This window comes from Hypanus sabinus, chromosome 9, assembly GCF_030144855.1.
Source record: "Hypanus sabinus isolate sHypSab1 chromosome 9, sHypSab1.hap1, whole genome shotgun sequence".
NCBI lineage: Eukaryota > Metazoa > Chordata > Chondrichthyes > Myliobatiformes > Dasyatidae > Hypanus > Hypanus sabinus.
In genome coordinates, this window is record NC_082714.1 from 8,550,070 (window position 1) to 8,569,860 (window position 19,791).

Below are 19,791 nucleotides of genomic sequence, written 5' to 3' on the forward strand. Positions count from 1 at the left end.
ATCACTTTTAAAATTATGCTCCTTTATTTTCGTAATATCTGTATATCTGTCAGTCCCTGTCTTGAATATAGTCTCCAAGCTACGAGGGCTCGCACCTTATTGTCTACTTGACCTGCACTTCCTCTGTAATTGTAACACTTTATTCTGCATTCTTGTTCATATAGAATTAACCTGTGCGAACAGTATGCAAGACGTTTTTCGCTGTATCTCAGAATGTGTGATGAAGGAGCAGAGTTAAGCCAGTCAGCTGACCGAGTCTGCTCCGCTATTCCATCATGCTGATTTGCTTCACCTCTCAACCCCTTTCCCGTAACCTTTGACTCCCTGACTAATCAAGAACCCATCAAACTCTGCTTTAAATATACCCAATGGCTTGGCCTCCACTGCCATCTGTGGCAGTGAATTCTACAGGTTCACTACCTTCTGGCTAAAGAAAGTCCTGTTCATATCTGTTATAAAGGGACATCCCTCTATTCTGAGGCTGTGCTCTTTGGTTTGAGATTGTCCGTGTCTGCTTTATCTATGCCTTTCAATAAGCCAATTCCATCTGATGTGCCTTTACCTATTCTCTTAACTGTTGCCTCTCCTGCTGAAGCTTCTCCGTTCCTCCTCACAGCCCACATTGCCTGCTGCCTTGTTTCATCAGTAAACCTGGATATATTCCACCTGCTCCCTCATCCAAATTGTTGATGTAGTGTGTGAAGAGCTGGGGTCCCGGCAGCACTCCGCACTAATTACTGGATGCCGGTTACCAGTACAGCATTTTAAAACTAATGAGTGTATGCCTGGCTTGGTACCTTAGTGGTTAGTGTAACGCTATTATCGTTCCAGCAGTTCCGCCACTGTTCGTAAGGAGTTTGTACTTTTACACTGTGACTGCGTGGCTTTGCTCTGGTTTCGTCCAGCAGCATGTGGGTTAGTAGATTAATTGGGAGCTCAAGCTCGGGCTACAAGGGCCTGTTACCATGATGTATCACTAAATAAAAATAAAATAAAGAATTCCAGTTGGTGACCTCCAGAAGGTGACATTTACTCAGAGATCATTCTGGTCAAGCCCATAGCACCCTGAAAGTGGAAACACGGGCAGCATGGTAGTGTAGTGTTTAGTACAAATTTCACTGTGCCAGCTGTAAGGATGGAGTTCAGTTCCTGCCACTGACTGTAAGTGGCCTCTGTATTTTCTCTGGGTGCTCTGGTTTCCTCTCATAGATGTACAGGATAGCAAATGTTAATAAATGGCGAACATGCTACATTTGTTCTGGAAGCCTGGGGACACTTGCAGGCTGCTCCCGGCACGTTTTTGTACTGTGTTTCACTGTATGTTTCGATGTTCATGGGTCAAAGCAAGTGAATCTTCTCTGACTCCTTATCATGTTCACTGTTTGCAGAGCTTCCTCAAGCACAAGGATGCGAAGCCGCTGCGTGACGTACTTGCAGCCACACCTGGACGCTTTGTCAACCTGCTGTTCCCTGGAGCTCAAGCTGCGGTCAGGCCCGGCTCTCCCAGTACCAGTAACATTCGCTTAGATCTCCAGTTCCAAGCCATTAAGGTGAACGAATCTGCCCAGATGTACTGCTAATCTAGATTAGCTTTTAGGTATTTTTGCTGCATTGATCTTCTGGTCTTCTATCATATTTATTCAAATTTGAACTTATTACTACAAAGTAGTAGAAATGAGTACATCACAGAATCATTTTCATTTTATTATTCTGCTCGCGCTCTCAGGTGTTCTGCTGGTCTCTTTAATTTCAATACTTTCTCAAAAGCTAATTGGCAGGTCAGCTTTTTTGAACAGCGCTCCTAAACTGTGGAATTCAATATCTAGAACTATAGGGGATGCAGACGCAGCTGACACTTTCTAAACACCAGCTCAAAACATATTTATTTAATCTTGCTTTTAACTAATATCTTTTTGTCTTTTATTTTCATGTTTATTTTTATTTTTAATTTTATTTTCATGTTTGCACTTTATCCCATTTTGTAAAGCACTTTGAACTACACTACCTGAATGAAAAGTGCTCAATAAGTTGTTCTTAAAGAACAAACCATAGTGAGGTAGTGTTCATGGGTTCATTGTTCATTTAGAAAGCTGATTGTGGTGGGGAATTAGCTGTCTTAAAGCACTGAGTGCATACCTCCCCTCTGATGGTAGTAACGAGAAGAGTGCATACCTCCCCTCTGATGGTAGTAACGAGAAGAGGGCATACCTCCCCTCTGATGGTAGTAACGGGAAGAGGGCATACCTCCCCTCTGATGGTAGTAACGGGAAGAGGGCATACCTCCCCTCTGATGGTAGTAACGGGAAGAGGGCATACCTCCCCTCTGATGGTAGTAACGGGAAGAGGGCATACCTCCCCTCTGATGGTAGTAACGGGAAGAGGGCACACCTCCCCTCTGATGGTAGTAACGAGAAGAGGGCACACCTCCCCTCTGATGGTAGTAACGAGAAGAGGGCATACCTCCCCTCTGATGGTAGTAACGAGAAGGCATACCTCCCCTCTGATGGTAGTAACGAGAAGAGGGCATACCTCCCCTCTGATGGTAGTAATGAGAAGGCATACCTCCCCTCTGATGGTAGTAATGAGAAGAGGGCATACCTCCCCTCTGATGGTAGTAATGAGAAGAGTGCACACCTCCCCTCTGATGGTAGTAATGAGAAGAGGGCATACCTCCCCTCTGATGGTAGTAATGAGAAGAGGGCACACCTCCCCTCTGATGGTAGTAACGGGAAGAGGGCATACCTCCCCTCTGATGGTAGTAATGAGAAGAGGGCATACCTCCCCTCTGATGGTAGTAACGAGAAGAGGGCATACCTCCCCTCTGATGGTAGTAACGGGAAGAGGGCATACCTCCCCTCTGATGGTAGTAATGAGAAGGCATACCTCCCCTCTGATGGTAGTAATGAGAAGAGTGCACACCTCCCCTCTGATGGTAGTAATGAGAAGAGGGCATACCTCCCCTCTGATGGTAGTAATGAGAAGAGGGCACACCTCCCCTCTGATGGTAGTAACGGGAAGAGGGCATACCTCCCCTCTGATGGTAGTAATGAGAAGAGGGCATACCTCCCCTCTGATGGTAGTAACGAGAAGAGGGCATACCTCCCCTCTGATGGTAGTAACGGGAAGAGGGCATACCTCCCCTCTGATGGTAGTAATGAGAAGGCATACCTCCCCTCTGATGGTAGTAATGAGAAGGCATACCTCCCCTCTGATGGTAGTAACGAGAAGGCATACCTCCCCTCTGATGGTAGTAACGAGAAGGCATACCTCCCCTCTGATGGTAGTAACGGGAAGAGGGCATACCTCCCCTCTGATGGTAGTAACGAGAAGAGGGCATACCTCCCCTCTGATGGTAGTAACGGGAAGAGGGCATACCTCCCCTCTGATGGTAGTAACGAGAAGAGGGCATACCTCCCCTCTGATGGTAGTAACGGGAAGAGGGCATACCTCCCCTCTGATGGTAGTAACGAGAAGGCATACCTCCCCTCTGATGGTAGTAACGGGAAGAGGGCATACCTCCCCTCTGATGGTAGTAACGAGAAGAGGGCATACCTCCCCTCTGATGGTAGTAACGAGAAGAGGGCATACCTCCCCTCTGATGGTAGTAATGAGAAGGCATACCTCCCCTCTGATGGTAGTAACGGGAAGAGGGCATACCTCCCCTCTGATGGTAGTAACGGGAAGAGGGCATACCTCCCCTCTGATGGTAGTAACGGGAAGAGGGCACACCTCCCCTCTGATGGTAGTAACGGGAAGAGGGCATACCTCCCCTCTGATGGTAGTAACGAGAAGAGGGCATACCTCCCCTCTGATGGTAGTAACGGGAAGAGGGCACACCTCCCCTCTGATGGTAGTAACGGGAAGAGGGCATACCTCCCCTCTGATGGTAGTAATGAGAAGAGGGCATACCTCCCCTCTGATGGTAGTAACGAGAAGAGGGCATACCTCCCCTCTGATGGTAGTAACGAGAAGAGGGCATACCTCCCCTCTGATGGTAGTAACGGGAAGAGGGCATACCTCCCCTCTGATGGTAGTAACGAGAAGGCATACCTCCCCTCTGATGGTAGTAATGAGAAGAGTGCATACCTCCCCTCTGATGGTAGTAACGGGAAGAGGGCACACCTCCCCTCTGATGGTAGTAACGGGAAGAGGGCACACCTCCCCTCTGATGGTAGTAACGAGAAGAGGGCACACCTCCCCTCTGATGGTAGTAATGAGAAGAGTGCATACCTCCCCTCTGATGGTAGTAACGGGAAGAGGGCACACCTCCCCTCTGATGGTAGTAATGAGAAGAGGGCATACCTCCCCTCTGATGGTAGTAACGGGAAGAGGGCACACCTCCCCTCTGATGGTAGTAATGAGAAGAGTGCATACCTCCCCTCTGATGGTAGTAACGGGAAGAGGGCACACCTCCCCTCTGATGGTAGTAATGAGAAGAGGGCATACCTCCCCTCTGATGGTAGTAATGAGAAGAGGGCATACCTCCCCTCTGATGGTAGTAACGAGAAGAGGGCATACCTCCCCTCTGATGGTAGTAACGAGAAGAGTGCACACCTCCCCTCTGATGGTAGTAATGAGAAGGCATACCTCCCCTCTGATGGTAGTAACGGGAAGAGGGCATACCTCCCCTCTGATGGTAGTAATGAGAAGGCACACCTCCCCTCTGATGGTAGTAACGGGAAGAGGGCATACCTCCCCTCTGATGGTAGTAACGGGAAGAGGGCATACCTCCCCTCTGATGGTGGTAACGAGAAGAGGGCACACCTCCCCTCTGATGGTAGTAACGAGAAGAGGGCACACCTCCCCTCTGATGGTAGTAATGAGAAGAGGGCATACCTCCCCTCTGATGGTAGTAACGAGAAGGCATACCTCCCCTCTGATGGTAGTAATGAGAAGAGGGCATACCTCCCCTCTGATGGTAGTAACGAGAAGAGGGCATACCTCCCCTCTGATGGTAGTAACGAGAAGAGGGCATACCTCCCTTCTGATGGTAGTAATGAGAAGGCATACCTCCCCTCTGATGGTAGTAATGAGAAGGCATACCTCCCCTCTGATGGTAGTAACGAGAAGGCATACCTCCCCTCTGATGGTAGTAATGAGAAGGCATACCTCCCCTCTGATGGTAGTAATGAGAAGGCATACCTCCCCTCTGATGGTAGTAACGAGAAGAGGGCATACCTCCACTCTGATGGTAGTAACAAGAAGAGGGCATACCTCCCCTCTGATGGTGGTAATGAGAAGAGGGCATACCTCCCCTCTGATGGTAGTAACGGGAAGAGGGCATACCTCCCCTCTGATGGTAGTAACGAGAAGAGGGCATACCTCCCCTCTGATGGTAGTAACGGGAAGAGGGCATCCCTCTGAAGGTAGTAACGAGAAGAGGGCACACCTCTCCTCTGATGGTAGTAACGGGAAGAGGGCACACCTCTCCTCTGATGGTAGTAACGGGAAGAGGGCATACCTCCCCTCTGATGGTAGTAACGAGAAGAGGGCATCCCTCTGAAGGTAGTAACGAGAAGAGGGCACACCTCTCCTCTGATGGTAGTAACGGGAAGAGGGCACACCTCTCCTCTGATGGTAGTAACGAGAAGAGGGCATACCTCTCCTCTGATGGTAGTAACGGGAAGAGGGCATACCTCCCCTCTGATGGTAGTAATGAGAAGAGGGCATACCTCCCCTCTGATGGTGGTAATGAGAAGAGGGCATACCTCCCCTCTGATGGTAGTAACGAGAAGGCATACCTCCCCTCTGATGGTAGTAACGAGAAGAGGGCATACCTCCCCTCTGATGGTGGTAATGAGAAGAGGGCATACCTCCCCTCTGATGGTAGTAACGAGAAGAGGGCATACCTCCCCTCTGATGGTAGTAACGAGAAGAGGGCATACCTCCCCTCTGATGGTAGTAACGAGAAGAGGGCATACCTCCCCTCTGATGGTGGTAATGAGAAGAGGGCATACCTCCCCTCTGATGGTAGTAACGAGAAGGCATACCTCCCCTCTGATGGTAGTAATGAGAAGAGGGCATACCTCCCCTCTGATGGTAGTAACGAGAAGAGGGCATACCTCCCCTCTGATGGTAGTAACGAGAAGAGGGCATACCTCCCCTCTGATGGTAGTAACGGGAAGAGGGCATACCTCCCCTCGGTAGTAACGAGAAGAGGGCATACCTCCCCTCTGATGGTAGTAACGGGAAGAGGGCATCCCTCTGAAGGTAGTAACGAGAAGAGGGCACACCTCTCCTCTGATGGTAGTAACGGGAAGAGGGCACACCTCTCCTCTGATGGTAGTAACGGGAAGAGGGCATACCTCCCCTCTGATGGTAGTAACGAGAAGAGGGCATCCCTCTGAAGGTAGTAACGAGAAGAGGGCACACCTCTCCTCTGATGGTAGTAACGGGAAGAGGGCACACCTCTCCTCTGATGGTAGTAACGGGAAGAGGGCATACCTCCCCTCTGATGGTAGTAATGAGAAGAGGGCATACCTCCCCTCTGATGGTGGTAATGAGAAGAGGGCATACCTCCCCTCTGATGGTAGTAACGAGAAGGCATACCTCCCCTCTGATGGTAGTAACGAGAAGAGGGCATACCTCCCCTCTGATGGTAGTAACGAGAAGGCATACCTCCCCTCTGATGGTAGTAATGAGAAGAGGGCATACCTCCCCTCTGATGGTAGTAACGAGAAGAGGGCATACCTCCCCTCTGATGGTAGTAACGAGAAGAGGGCACACCTCCCCTCTGATGGTAGTAATGAGAAGAGGGCATACCTCCCCTCTGATGGTAGTAACGAGAAGGCATACCTCCCCTCTGATGGTAGTAACGAGAAGAGGGCATACCTCCCCTCTGATGGTAGTAACGAGAAGAGGGCACACCTCCCCTCTGATGGTAGTAATGAGAAGAGGGCATACCTCCCCTCTGATGGTGGTAATGAGAAGAGGGCATACCTCCCCTCTGATGGTAGTAACGGGAAGAGGGCATACCTCCCCTCTGATGGTAGTAACGGGAAGAGGGCATACCTCCCCTCTGATGGTAGTAACGAGAAGAGGGCATACCTCCCCTCTGATGGTAGTAACGAGAAGAGGGCATACCTCCCCTCTGATGGTAGTAACGGGAAGAGGGCACACCTCCCCTCTGATGGTAGTAACGGGAAGAGGGCATACCTCCCCTCTGATGGTAGTAACGGGAAGAGGGCATACCTCCCCTCTGATGGTAGTAACGGGAAGAGGGCATACCTCCCCTCTGATGGTAGTAACGGGAAGAGGGCATACCTCCCCTCTGATGGTAGTAACGAGAAGAGGGCACACCACCCCTCTGATGGTAGTAATGAGAAGAGGGCACACCTCCCCTCTGATGGTAGTAATGAGAAGAGGGCACACCTCCCCTCTGATGGTAGTAACGAGAAGGCATACCTCCCCTCTGATGGTAGTAATGAGAAGAGGGCATACCTCCCCTCTGATGGTAGTAATGAGAAGAGGGCATACCTCCCCTCTGATGGTAGTAACGGGAAGAGGGCATACCTCCCCTCTGATGGTAGTAATGAGAAGAGGGCATACCTCCCCTCTGATGGTAGTAACGGGAAGAGTGCACACCTCCCCTCTGATGGTAGTAACGAGAAGAGGGCATACCTCCCCTCTGATGGTAGTAATGAGAAGAGGGCATACCTCCCCTCTGATGGTAGTAACGGGAAGAGGGCATACCTCCCCTCTGATGGTAGTAACAGGAAGAGGGCATACCTCCCCTCTGATGGTAGTAACGGGAAGAGGGCACACCTCCCCTCTGATGGTAGTAACGAGAAGAGGGCACACCTCCCCTCTGATGGTAGTAACGAGAAGAGGGCATACCTCCCCTCTGATGGTAGTAACGGGAAGAGGGCATACCTCCCCTCTGATGGTAGTAACAGGAAGAGGGCATACCTCCCCTCTGATGGTAGTAACGAGAAGAGGGCACACCTCCCCTCTGATGGTAGTAACGAGAAGAGGGCATACCTCCCCTCTGATGGTAGTAACGAGAAGAGGGCACACCTCCCCTCTGATGGTAGTAATGAGAAGAGGGCACACCTCCCCTCTGATGGTAGTAATGAGAAGAGGGCACACCTCCCCTCTGATGGTAGTAATGAGAAGAGGGCACACCTCCCCTCTGATGGTAGTAATGAGAAGAGGGCATACCTCCCCTCTGATGGTAGTAACGAGAAGAGGGCATACCTCCCCTCTGATGGTAGTAACGGGAAGAGGGCATACCTCCCCTCTGATGGTAGTAACGGGAAGAGGGCATACCTCCCCTCTGATGGTAGTAACGGGAAGAGGGCACACCTCCCCTCTGATGGTAGTAACGGGAAGAGGGCACACCTCCCCTCTGATGGTAGTAACGAGAAGAGGGCATACCTCCCCTCTGTTGGTAGTAACGGGAAGAGGGCATACCTCCCCTCTGATGGTAGTAACGGGAAGAGGGCACACCTCCCCTCTGATGGTAGTAACGAGAAGAGGGCATACCTCCCCTCTGATGGTAGTAACGAGAAGAGGGCATACCTCCCCTCTGATGGTAGTAACGGGAAGAGGGCATACCTCCCCTCTGATGGTAGTAACGAGAAGAGGGCACACCTCCCCTCTGATGGTAGTAATGAGAAGAGGGCATACCTCCCCTCTGATGGTAGTAACGGGAAGAGGGCATACCTCCCCTCTGATGGTAGTAACGAGAAGAGGGCACACCTCCCCTCTGATGGTAGTAATGAGAAGAGGGCACACCTCCCCTCTGATGGTAGTAACGAGAAGAGGGCATACCTCCCCTCTGATGGTAGTAACGAGAAGAGGGCATACCTCCCCTCTGATGGTAGTAACGAGAAGAGGGCATACCTCCCCTCTGATGGTAGTAATGAGAAGGCATACCTCCCCTCTGATGGTAGTAATGAGAAGAGGGCATACCTCCCCTCTGATGGTAGTAACGAGAAGAGGGCATACCTCCCCTCTGATGGTAGTAATGAGAAGAGGGCATACCTCCCCTCTGATGGTAGTAACGAGAAGAGGGCATACCTCCCCTCTGATGGTAGTAACGAGAAGAGGGCATACCTCCCCTCTGCTGGTAGTAATGAGAAGAGGGCATACCTCCCCTCTGATGGTAGTAACGGGAAGAGGGCATACCTCCCCTCTGATGGTAGTAACGGGAAGAGGGCATACCTCCCCTCTGATGGTAGTAATGAGAAGGCACACCTCCCCTCTGATGGTAGTAACGGGAAGAGGGCATACCTCCCCTCTGATGGTAGTAACGAGAAGAGGGCACACCTCCCCTCTGATGGTAGTAACGGGAAGAGGGCATACCTCCCCTCTGATGGTAGTAACGGGAAGAGGGCATACCTCCCCTCTGATGGTGGTAACGAGAAGAGGGCACACCTCCCCTCTGATGGTAGTAACGAGAAGAGGGCATACCTCCCCTCTGATGGTAGTAATGAGAAGAGGGCACACCTCCCCTCTGATGGTAGTAATGAGAAGAGGGCATACCTCCCCTCTGATGGTGGTAATGAGAAGAGGGCATACCTCCCCTCTGATGGTAGTAACGAGAAGGCATACCTCCCCTCTGATGGTAGTAATGAGAAGAGGGCATACCTCCCCTCTGATGGTAGTAACGAGAAGAGGGCATACCTCCCCTCTGATGGTAGTAACGAGAAGAGGGCACACCTCCCCTCTGATGGTAGTAATGAGAAGAGGGCATACCTCCCCTCTGCTGGTAGTAATGAGAAGAGGGCATACCTCCCCTCTGATGGTAGTAACGGGAAGAGGGCATACCTCCCCTCTGATGGTAGTAACGAGAAGAGGGCATACCTCCCCTCTGATGGTAGTAATGAGAAGGCATACCTCCCCTCTGATGGTAGTAATGAGAAGAGTGCACACCTCCCCTCTGATGGTAGTAATGAGAAGAGGGCATACCTCCCCTCTGATGGTAGTAACGAGAAGAGGGCATACCTCCCCTCTGATGGTAGTAACGGGAAGAGGGCATACCTCCCCTCTGATGGTAGTAACGGGAAGAGGGCATACCTCCCCTCTGATGGTAGTAACGGGAAGAGGGCATACCTCCCCTCTGATGGTAGTAACGGGAAGAGGGCATACCTCCCCTCTGATGGTAGTAACGGGAAGAGGGCATACCTCCCCTCTGATGGTAGTAACGGGAAGTGGGCATACCTCCCCTCTGATGGTAGTAACGGGAAGAGGGCATACCTCCCCTCTGATGGTAGTAACGGGAAGAGGGCACACCTCCCCTCTGATGGTAGTAACGGGAAGAGGGCATACCTCCCCTCTGATGGTAGTAACGGGAAGAGGGCATACCTCCCCTCTGATGGTAGTAACGAGAAGAGGGCACACCTCCCCTCTGATGGTAGTAACGAGAAGAGGGCATACCTCCCCTCTGATGGTAGTAACGAGAAGAGGGCATACCTCCCCTCTGATGGTAGTAACGAGAAGAGGGCATACCTCCCCTCTGATGGTAGTAACGAGAAGAGGGCATACCTCCCCTCTGATGGTAGTAACGAGAAGAGGGCACACCTCCCCTCTGATGGTAGTAATGAGAAGAGGGCACACCTCCCCTCTGATGGTAGTAACGAGAAGGCATACCTCCCCTCTGATGGTAGTAATGAGAAGAGGGCATACCTCCCCTCTGATGGTAGTAACGAGAAGAGGGCACACCTCCCCTCTGATGGTAGTAATGAGAAGAGGGCACACCTCCCCTCTGATGGTAGTAACGAGAAGGCATACCTCCCCTCTGATGGTAGTAATGAGAAGAGGGCATACCTCCCCTCTGCTGGTAGTAATGAGAAGAGGGCATACCTCCCCTCTGATGGTAGTAACGGGAAGAGGGCATACCTCCCCTCTGATGGTAGTAATGAGAAGAGGGCATACCTCCCCTCTGATGGTAGTAACGAGAAGAGGGCATGCCTCCCCTCTGATGGTAGTAACGGGAAGAGTGCACACCTCCCCTCTGATGGTAGTAACGAGAAGAGGGCATACCTCCCCTCTGCTGGTAGTAACGAGAAGAGGGCATACCTCCCCTCTGATGGTAGTAACGGGAAGAGGGCACACCTCCCCTCTGATGGTAGTAACGGGAAGAGGGCACACCTCCCCTCTGATGGTAGTAACGGGAAGAGGGCATACCTCCCCTCTGATGGTAGTAACAGGAAGAGGGCATACCTCCCCTCTGATGGTAGTAACGGGAAGAGGGCACACCTCCCCTCTGATGGTAGTAACGAGAAGAGGGCACACCTCCCCTCTGATGGTAGTAACGGGAAGAGGGCATACCTCCCCTCTGATGGTAGTAACGAGAAGAGGGCATACCTCCCCTCTGATGGTAGTAATGAGAAGGCATACCTCCCCTCTGATGGTAGTAATGAGAAGAGTGCACACCTCCCCTCTGATGGTAGTAATGAGAAGAGGGCATACCTCCCCTCTGATGGTAGTAACGAGAAGAGGGCATACCACCCCTCTGATGGTAGTAACGGGAAGAGGGCATACCTCCCCTCTGTTGGTAGTAACGGGAAGAGGGCATACCTCCCCTCTGTTGGTAGTAACGGGAAGAGGGCATACCTCCCCTCTGATGGTAGTAACGGGAAGAGGGCACACCTCCCCTCTGATGGTAGTAACGAGAAGAGGGCATACCTCCCCTCTGATGGTAGTAACGAGAAGAGGGCATACCTCCCCTCTGATGGTAGTAACGGGAAGAGGGCATACCTCCCCTCTGATGGTAGAAACGAGAAGAGGGCACACCTCCCCTCTGATGGTAGTAATGAGAAGAGGGCATACCTCCCCTCTGTTGGTAGTAACGGGAAGAGGGCATACCTCCCCTCTGATGGTAGTAACGGGAAGAGGGCACACCTCCCCTCTGATGGTAGTAACGAGAAGAGGGCATACCTCCCCTCTGATGGTAGTAACGAGAAGAGGGCATACCTCCCCTCTGATGGTAGTAACGGGAAGAGGGCATACCTCCCCTCTGATGGTAGTAACGAGAAGAGGGCACACCTCCCCTCTGATGGTAGTAACGAGAAGAGGGCACACCTCCCCTCTGATGGTAGTAATGAGAAGAGTGCACACCTCCCCTCTGATGGTAGTAACGAGAAGGCATACCTCCCCTCTGATGGTAGTAATGAGAAGAGGGCATACCTCCCCTCTGATGGTAGTAACGAGAAGAGGGCATACCTCCCCTCTGATGGTAGTAACGAGAAGAGGGCATACCTCCCCTCTGATGGTAGTAATGAGAAGGCATACCTCCCCTCTGATGGTAGTAACGAGAAGAGGGCATACCTCCCCTCTGATGGTAGTAATGAGAAGGCATACCTCCCCTCTGATGGTAGTAACGGGAAGAGGGCATACCTCCCCTCTGATGGTAGTAACGAGAAGAGGGCATACCTCCCCTCTGATGGTAGTAACGGGAAGAGGGCATACCTCCCCTCTGATGGTAGTAACGAGAAGGCATACCTCCCCTCTGATGGTAGTAATGAGAAGGCATACCTCCCCTCTGATGGTAGTAATGAGAAGGCATACCTCCCCTCTGATGGTAGTAACGAGAAGAGGGCACACCTCCCCTCTGATGGTAGTAATGAGAAGAGGGCACACCTCCCCTCTGATGGTAGTAACGAGAAGGCATACCTCCCCTCTGATGGTAGTAATGAGAAGAGGGCATACCTCCCCTCTGATGGTAGTAACGAGAAGAGGGCATACCTCCCCTCTGATGGTAGTAACGAGAAGAGGGCATACCTCCCCTCTGATGGTAGTAATGAGAAGGCACACCTCCCCTCTGATGGTAGTAACGGGAAGAGGGCATACCTCCCCTCTGATGGTAGTAACGAGAAGAGGGCATACCTCCCCTCTGATGGTAGTAACGAGAAGAGTGCACACCTCCCCTCTGATGGTAGTAACGGGAAGAGGGCATACCTCCCCTCTGATGGTAGTAACGGGAAGAGGGCATACCTCCCCTCTGATGGTAGTAACGGGAAGAGGGCATACCTCCCCTCTGATGGTAGTAACGGGAAGAGGGCATACCTCCCCTCTGATGGTAGTAACGAGAAGAGGGCACACCTCCCCTCTGATGGTAGTAACGAGAAGAGGGCACACCTCCCCTCTGATGGTAGTAATGAGAAGAGGGCACACCTCCCCTCTGATGGTAGTAACGAGAAGGCATACCTCCCCTCTGATGGTAGTAATGAGAAGAGGGCATACCTCCCCTCTGCTGGTAGTAATGAGAAGAGGGCATACCTCCCCTCTGATGGTAGTAACGGGAAGAGGGCATACCTCCCCTCTGATGGTAGTAACGGGAAGAGGGCATACCTCCCCTCTGATGGTAGTAACGGGAAGAGGGCATACCTCCCCTCTGATGGTAGTAACGGGAAGAGGGCATACCTCCCCTCTGATGGTAGTAACGGGAAGAGGGCATACCTCCCCTCTGATGGTAGTAACGGGAAGAGGGCATACCTCCCCTCTGATGGTAGTAACGGGAAGAGGGCATACCTCCCCTCTGATGGTAGTAACGGGAAGAGGGCATACCTCCCCTCTGATGGTAGTAACGGGAAGAGGGCACACCTCCCCTCTGATGGTAGTAACGAGAAGAGGGCATACCTCCCCTCTGATGGTAGTAATGAGAAGAGGGCATACCTCCCCTCTGATGGTAGTAACGAGAAGAGGGCATGCCTCCCCTCTGATGGTAGTAACGGGAAGAGTGCACCCCTCCCCTCTGATGGTAGTAACGAGAAGAGGGCACACCTCCCCTCTGATGGTAGTAATGAGAAGAGGGCATACCTCCCCTCTGCTGGTAGTAATGAGAAGAGGGCATACCTCCCCTCTGATGGTAGTAACGGGAAGAGGGCATACCTCCCCTCTGATGGTAGTAACGGGAAGAGGGCATACCTCCCCTCTGATGGTAGTAACGGGAAGAGGGCACACCTCCCCTCTGATGGTAGTAACGGGAAGAGGGCATACCTCCCCTCTGATGGTAGTAACGAGAAGGCATACCTCCCCTCTGATGGTAGTAATGAGAAGAGGGCATACCTCCCCTCTGATGGTAGTAATGAGAAGAGGGCATACCTCCCCTCTGATGGTAGTAACGAGAAGAGGGCATACCTCCCCTCTGATGGTAGTAACGAGAAGAGGGCATACCTCCCCTCTGATGGTAGTAACGAGAAGGCATACCTCCCCTCTGATGGTAGTAACGAGAAGAGGGCATACCTCCCCTCTGATGGTAGTAATGAGAAGGCATACCTCCCCTCTGATGGTAGTAATGAGAAGAGGGCATACCTCCCCTCTGATGGTAGTAACGGGAAGAGGGCACACCTCCCCTCTGATGGTAGTAATGAGAAGAGGGCATACCTCCCCTCTGATGGTAGTAACGGGAAGAGGGCACACCTCCCCTCTGATGGTAGTAATGAGAAGAGGGCATACCTCCCCTCTGATGGTAGTAACGGGAAGAGGGCATACCTCCCCTCTGATGGTAGTAACGAGAAGAGGGCATACCTCCCCTCTGATGGTAGTAACGGGAAGAGGGCATACCTCCCCTCTGATGGTAGTAACGGGAAGAGGGCATACCTCCCCTCTGATGGTAGTAACGGGAAGAGGGCATACCTCCCCTCTGATGGTAGTAACGGGAAGAGGGCATACCTCCCCTCTGATGGTAGTAACGGGAAGAGGGCATACCTCCCCTCTGATGGTAGTAACGGGAAGAGGGCATACCTCCCCTCTGATGGTAGTAACGGGAAGAGGGCATACCTCCCCTCTGATGGTAGTAACGAGAAGAGGGCACACCTCCCCTCTGATGGTAGTAACGAGAAGAGGGCATACCTCCCCTCTGATGGTAGTAACGAGAAGGCACACCTCCCCTCTGATGGTAGTAACGGGAAGAGGGCATACCTCCCCTCTGATGGTAGTAACGAGAAGAGGGCACACCTCCCCTCTGATGGTAGTAACGAGAAGAGGGCATACCTCCCCTCTGATGGTAGTAACGAGAAGAGGGCATACCTCCCCTCTGATGGTAGTAACGGGAAGAGGGCATACCTCCCCTCTGATGGTAGTAACGAGAAGAGGGCACACCTCCCCTCTGATGGTAGTAACGAGAAGAGGGCACACCTCCCCTCTGATGGTAGTAATGAGAAGAGGGCACACCTCCCCTCTGATGGTAGTAACGAGAAGGCATACCTCCCCTCTGATGGTAGTAATGAGAAGAGGGCATACCTCCCCTCTGATGGTAGTAACGAGAAGAGGGCATACCTCCCCTCTGATGGTAGTAACGAGAAGAGGGCATACCTCCCCTCTGATGGTAGTAATGAGAAGGCATACCTCCCCTCTGATGGTAGTAATGAGAAGAGGGCACACCTCCCCTCTGATGGTAGTAATGAGAAGGCATACCTCCCCTCTGATGGTAGTAATGAGAAGAAGGCATACCTCCCCTCTGATGGTAGTAACGGGAAGAGGGCATACCTCCCCTCTGATGGTAGTAACGAGAAGAGGGCATACCTCCCCTCTGATGGTAGTAATGAGAAGGCATACCTCCCCTCTGATGGTAGTAATGAGAAGAAGGCATACCTCCCCTCTGATGGTAGTAACGGGAAGAGGGCATACCTCCCCTCTGATGGTAGTAACGGGAAGAGTGCACACCTCCCCTCTGATGGTAGTAACGGGAAGAGGGCATACCTCCCCTCTGATGGTAGTAACGGGAAGAGGGCACACCTCCCCTCTGATGGTAGTAACGAGAAGAGGGCATACCTCCCCTCTGATGGTAGTAACGAGAAGAGGGCATACCTCCCCTCTGATGGTAGTAACGAGAAGAGGGCATACCTCCCCTCTGATGGTAGTAATGAGAAGGCATACCTCCCCTCTGATGGTAGTAATGAGAAGAGTGCACACCTCCCCTCTGATGGTAGTAATGAGAAGAGGGCATACCTCCCCTCTGATGGTAGTAACGGGAAGAGGGCATACCTCCCCTCTGATGGTAGTAACGAGAAGGCATACCTCCCCTCTGATGGTAGTAACGGGAAGAGGGCATACCTCCCCTCTGATGGTAGTAACGAGAAGAGGGCATACCTCCCCTCTGATGGTAGTAACGAGAAGAGGGCACACCTCCCCTCTGATGGTAGTAATGAGAAGAGGGCATACCTCCCCTCTGATGGTAGTAATGAGAAGAGGGCACACCTCCCCTCTGATGGTAGTAACGAGAAGAGGGCATACCTCCCCTCTGATGGTAGTAATGAGAAGAGGGCATACCTCCCCTCTGCTGGTAGTAATGAGAAGAGGGCATACCTCCCCTCTGATGGTAGTAACGGGAAGAGGGCATACCTCCCCTCTGATGGTAGTAACGAGAAGAGGGCATACCTCCCCTCTGATGGTAGTAACGAGAAGAGGGCATACCTCCCCTCTGATGGTAGTAACGAGAAGAGGGCATACCTCCCCTCTGATGGTAGTAACGAGAAGAGGGCATACCTCCCCTCTGATGGTAGTAATGAGAAGGCATACCTCCCCTCTGATGGTAGTAATGAGAAGAGGGCATACCTCCCCTCTGATGGTAGTAACGAGAAGAGGGCATACCTCCCCTCTGATGGTAGTAACGGGAAGAGGGCATACCTCCCCTCTGATGGTAGTAACGAGAAGGCATACCTCCCCTCTGATGGTAGTAACGGGAAGAGGGCATACCTCCCCTCTGATGGTAGTAACGGGAAGAGGGCATACCTCCCCTCTGATGGTAGTAACGGGAAGAGGGCATACCTCCCCTCTGATGGTAGTAACGGGAAGAGGGCATACCTCCCCTCTGATGGTAGTAACGGGAAGAGGGCATACCTCCCCTCTGATGGTAGTAACGGGAAGTGGGCATACCTCCCCTCTGATGGTAGTAACGGGAAGAGGGCATACCTCCCCTCTGATGGTAGTAACGGGAAGAGGGCACACCTCCCCTCTGATGGTAGTAACGGGAAGAGGGCATACCTCCCCTCTGATGGTAGTAACGGGAAGAGGGCATACCTCCCCTCTGATGGTAGTAACGAGAAGAGGGCACACCTCCCCTCTGATGGTAGTAACGAGAAGAGGGCATACCTCCCCTCTGATGGTAGTAACGAGAAGAGGGCATACCTCCCCTCTGATGGTAGTAACGAGAAGAGGGCATACCTCCCCTCTGATGGTAGTAACGAGAAGAGGGCATACCTCCCCTCTGATGGTAGTAACGAGAAGAGGGCATACCTCCCCTCTGATGGTAGTAACGGGAAGAGGGCATACCTCCCCTCTGATGGTGGTAATGAGAAGAGGGCATGTCCTGGGCGGTGGGGGTCTTTAACCTGGTGATATAGCTGCAACCTTAAAGCCAACACCACAGATGATGGTCCCGCTATCCATCTTGTCCGTGGCCCACTTACCTACACTTGTCCATTTATAATGCACAGATCCAATAAATACCGGTGGCACAGTAGCATAACGCTATTACAGTGCCAGCTGTAAGATTGGGGTTCGATTCCCATCGCTGCCTATAACATTTTGTATTCTCCCCATGACCATGTGGGTTTCCTGTGGGGCTCTGGTTTCCCTACACTTTCCATTGCCATATGGTTAGGGTTAACTAGTTGTGGGCACTGGAAGTGTGGTTATGCTTGTGGGCATCCCAGCACAATCCTCACTGATTTGATTTGACCCATACGAAACATTTAATGGTATTTTTCGATGTTCGTGTGACAAATAAAGCTAGCCTTTAATCTTTTCATGAAATACTTGCATTTATCACAGGCACATAGTATCAGAGAAGTGGCCTTTACAAGATAAACAAAAATTAGATCCAATTATTAAAGAAATTAAATTAGAACAAAAAAGTCTATTTTAATGCAAAGGGATCAAAGTGGTCAGAGTTTTGCTAAACTTAGTCATAAGGAGCAAACACAAGGAAATCTACAGATGCTGGAAATTCAAACAACACACACAAAATGCTGGTAGAACACAGCAGGCCAGGCAGCATCTATAGGGAGAAGCGCTGTCGACGTTTCGGGCCGAAACCCTTCGTCGCGACTCACGGCCCGAAACGTTGATAGCGCTTCTCCCTGTAGATGCTGCCTGGCCTGCTGTGTTCCACCAGCATTTTTGTGTGTGTTGTTAGTCATAAGGATTTTGCCAGGGTTAGTCCAAAAACCAAATGGTTGAAGCTAATCTTGATTCTGGTGGTGTGGGACCTCTGAACCGTCTGCCCAAAGGCAGAAGTTGGTATGGCCTTGTTTGATCTTTTTAACGGTTTCAAGTGAGGCCTTGTGAATAGTTGTGATGTCACTGATGCAAAGGTTAGGTATGTGGATGGTGTCTGATTTGGTGACTATGGTTAGAATTTTTGCTCGATTTTGGAGGTGATGATGACTGCCTCACCTCAAATGACTGAGGGTTTTCTTGGAAGGTTGAGGATGAATGTGTAGAGAGAGAGTCCAGAGGAGGTTCACAAGAATGAAATGAGGAGCATTTGGTTCTGGGCCTGTACTTGTTGGAATTTAGAAGAATAAAGTATGGGAGGGAGGGGGGGAATCTCTTGGAGACCTACTGAATATTAAAAGGCCTAGATTGAACATGGAGTGAGAGAGATTAAGACCAGAGTCTAAGAGCAGTGTGCTGCTGCGATCCATGCTGTGGAGAAGGAAGGATTGATAGTGAAAGGTATTTAATCTCCTCCTCCCTCCCCCTCGCCTTCTGTGTTACAGACTCTTTACTGTGGGTTGGTTCTATCACCCAGTTAATCATCATTTTGTCTAATAGATAATCAGCATCATCGTGAAAAATGACGGGAACTGGCTGTCAGGCCAGCCTCAGCTGGTCAGTCACCTGCGACGCGTATGGGTGAGTGATGCATTCCAGGAACGACATCGCAAAGAAAGCATGGTCGCCACGCACTGGAAAGAGCCAAAACTCCTTGCCTTCTGCCTGCTGAATTACTGCAAGTACGGAATAATTCCTTTTTGTTTGCTCCTAGTTTTCAGATGAAAGACTTCCTTCATAAATTTTTCATTTATGGCCAATCTGAGCATAAAATCTTTGTGGAAGTTCTCTAAGCTTCCATCTAATGTTTGAAGTTTGTTGTGAAGTTGCAAAGATTGTTTTAATTTGCACCCATAACCTGACTTTCTGTGATTTACAGCATGCTCGATTATTGTAAATTGTGAGAATATTGCATTATCTTTACTGGTCCATTGTTTGGAACATTCAGTCAGATGTTCAAAGTGGAATATCATCTGCACAAGTACATGTATGTGCAGGTAGAACAGTGTTACAGGCACGTGGCACATATAAACTGCATTCACAAGAAAAGCAAATTAAATTTAAATTGTACACAATTTTCACAAGCAAGAAAGCAATTAGAACAAAAAAAGGTCAATTTGAGTGCAAAATGCTCAATGTGTTGCTAAATTGTAATGGTTAAAGTTCAGCTGATTGGTCCTGAATGCCATTGTGTCAGATTAGCAACGTTCTCAGGAGAAACATGAAGTAAAGATATTATACACAGTTTTTACAAAAAAAAAACCAATTAGATTTTAAAAATATCAATGTTTGTGCAAAGTGATCAATTTGGTTGTAGTGTTGTGAAACATGTCAACTTTGCTAATGAGAGATTCGGCCTAGTGGAGAAGGCCAGCAAAGGCCTCTACATGATGTACTGCAGGGTGACCAAAATACACTGGCTGCGTCAAGAGCTCTGATCCCTGATTAAACAGTTCCTGTGGGGGTGGGAAGCCAGTGAAGAAGAGAAACCACCAATTGCCGAGCTCCCTAACATCCTCAGAAGTGAACTTATGAGAATGCTCAGGGCGGACGTGCAAAGAAAGA

The 19,791-nt window shown here is 50.8% G+C and overlaps 1 protein-coding gene across 2 annotated transcripts in view; it reads left to right on the forward strand.

Moving 5' to 3' along the window:
* trrap (transformation/transcription domain-associated protein) overlaps positions 1 to 19,791 on the forward strand; it is a 336,919-nt gene that overhangs the window by 100,282 nt on the left and 216,846 nt on the right. For both annotated transcript variants that reach the window (XM_059979022.1, XM_059979023.1), the window contains 2 exons: positions 1,389 to 1,550; positions 18,727 to 18,908. In XM_059979022.1, coding sequence (XP_059835005.1) covers positions 1,389 to 1,550; positions 18,727 to 18,908 — 344 coding nt within the window. The remainder of the gene's footprint in view (positions 1 to 1,388; positions 1,551 to 18,726; positions 18,909 to 19,791) is intronic.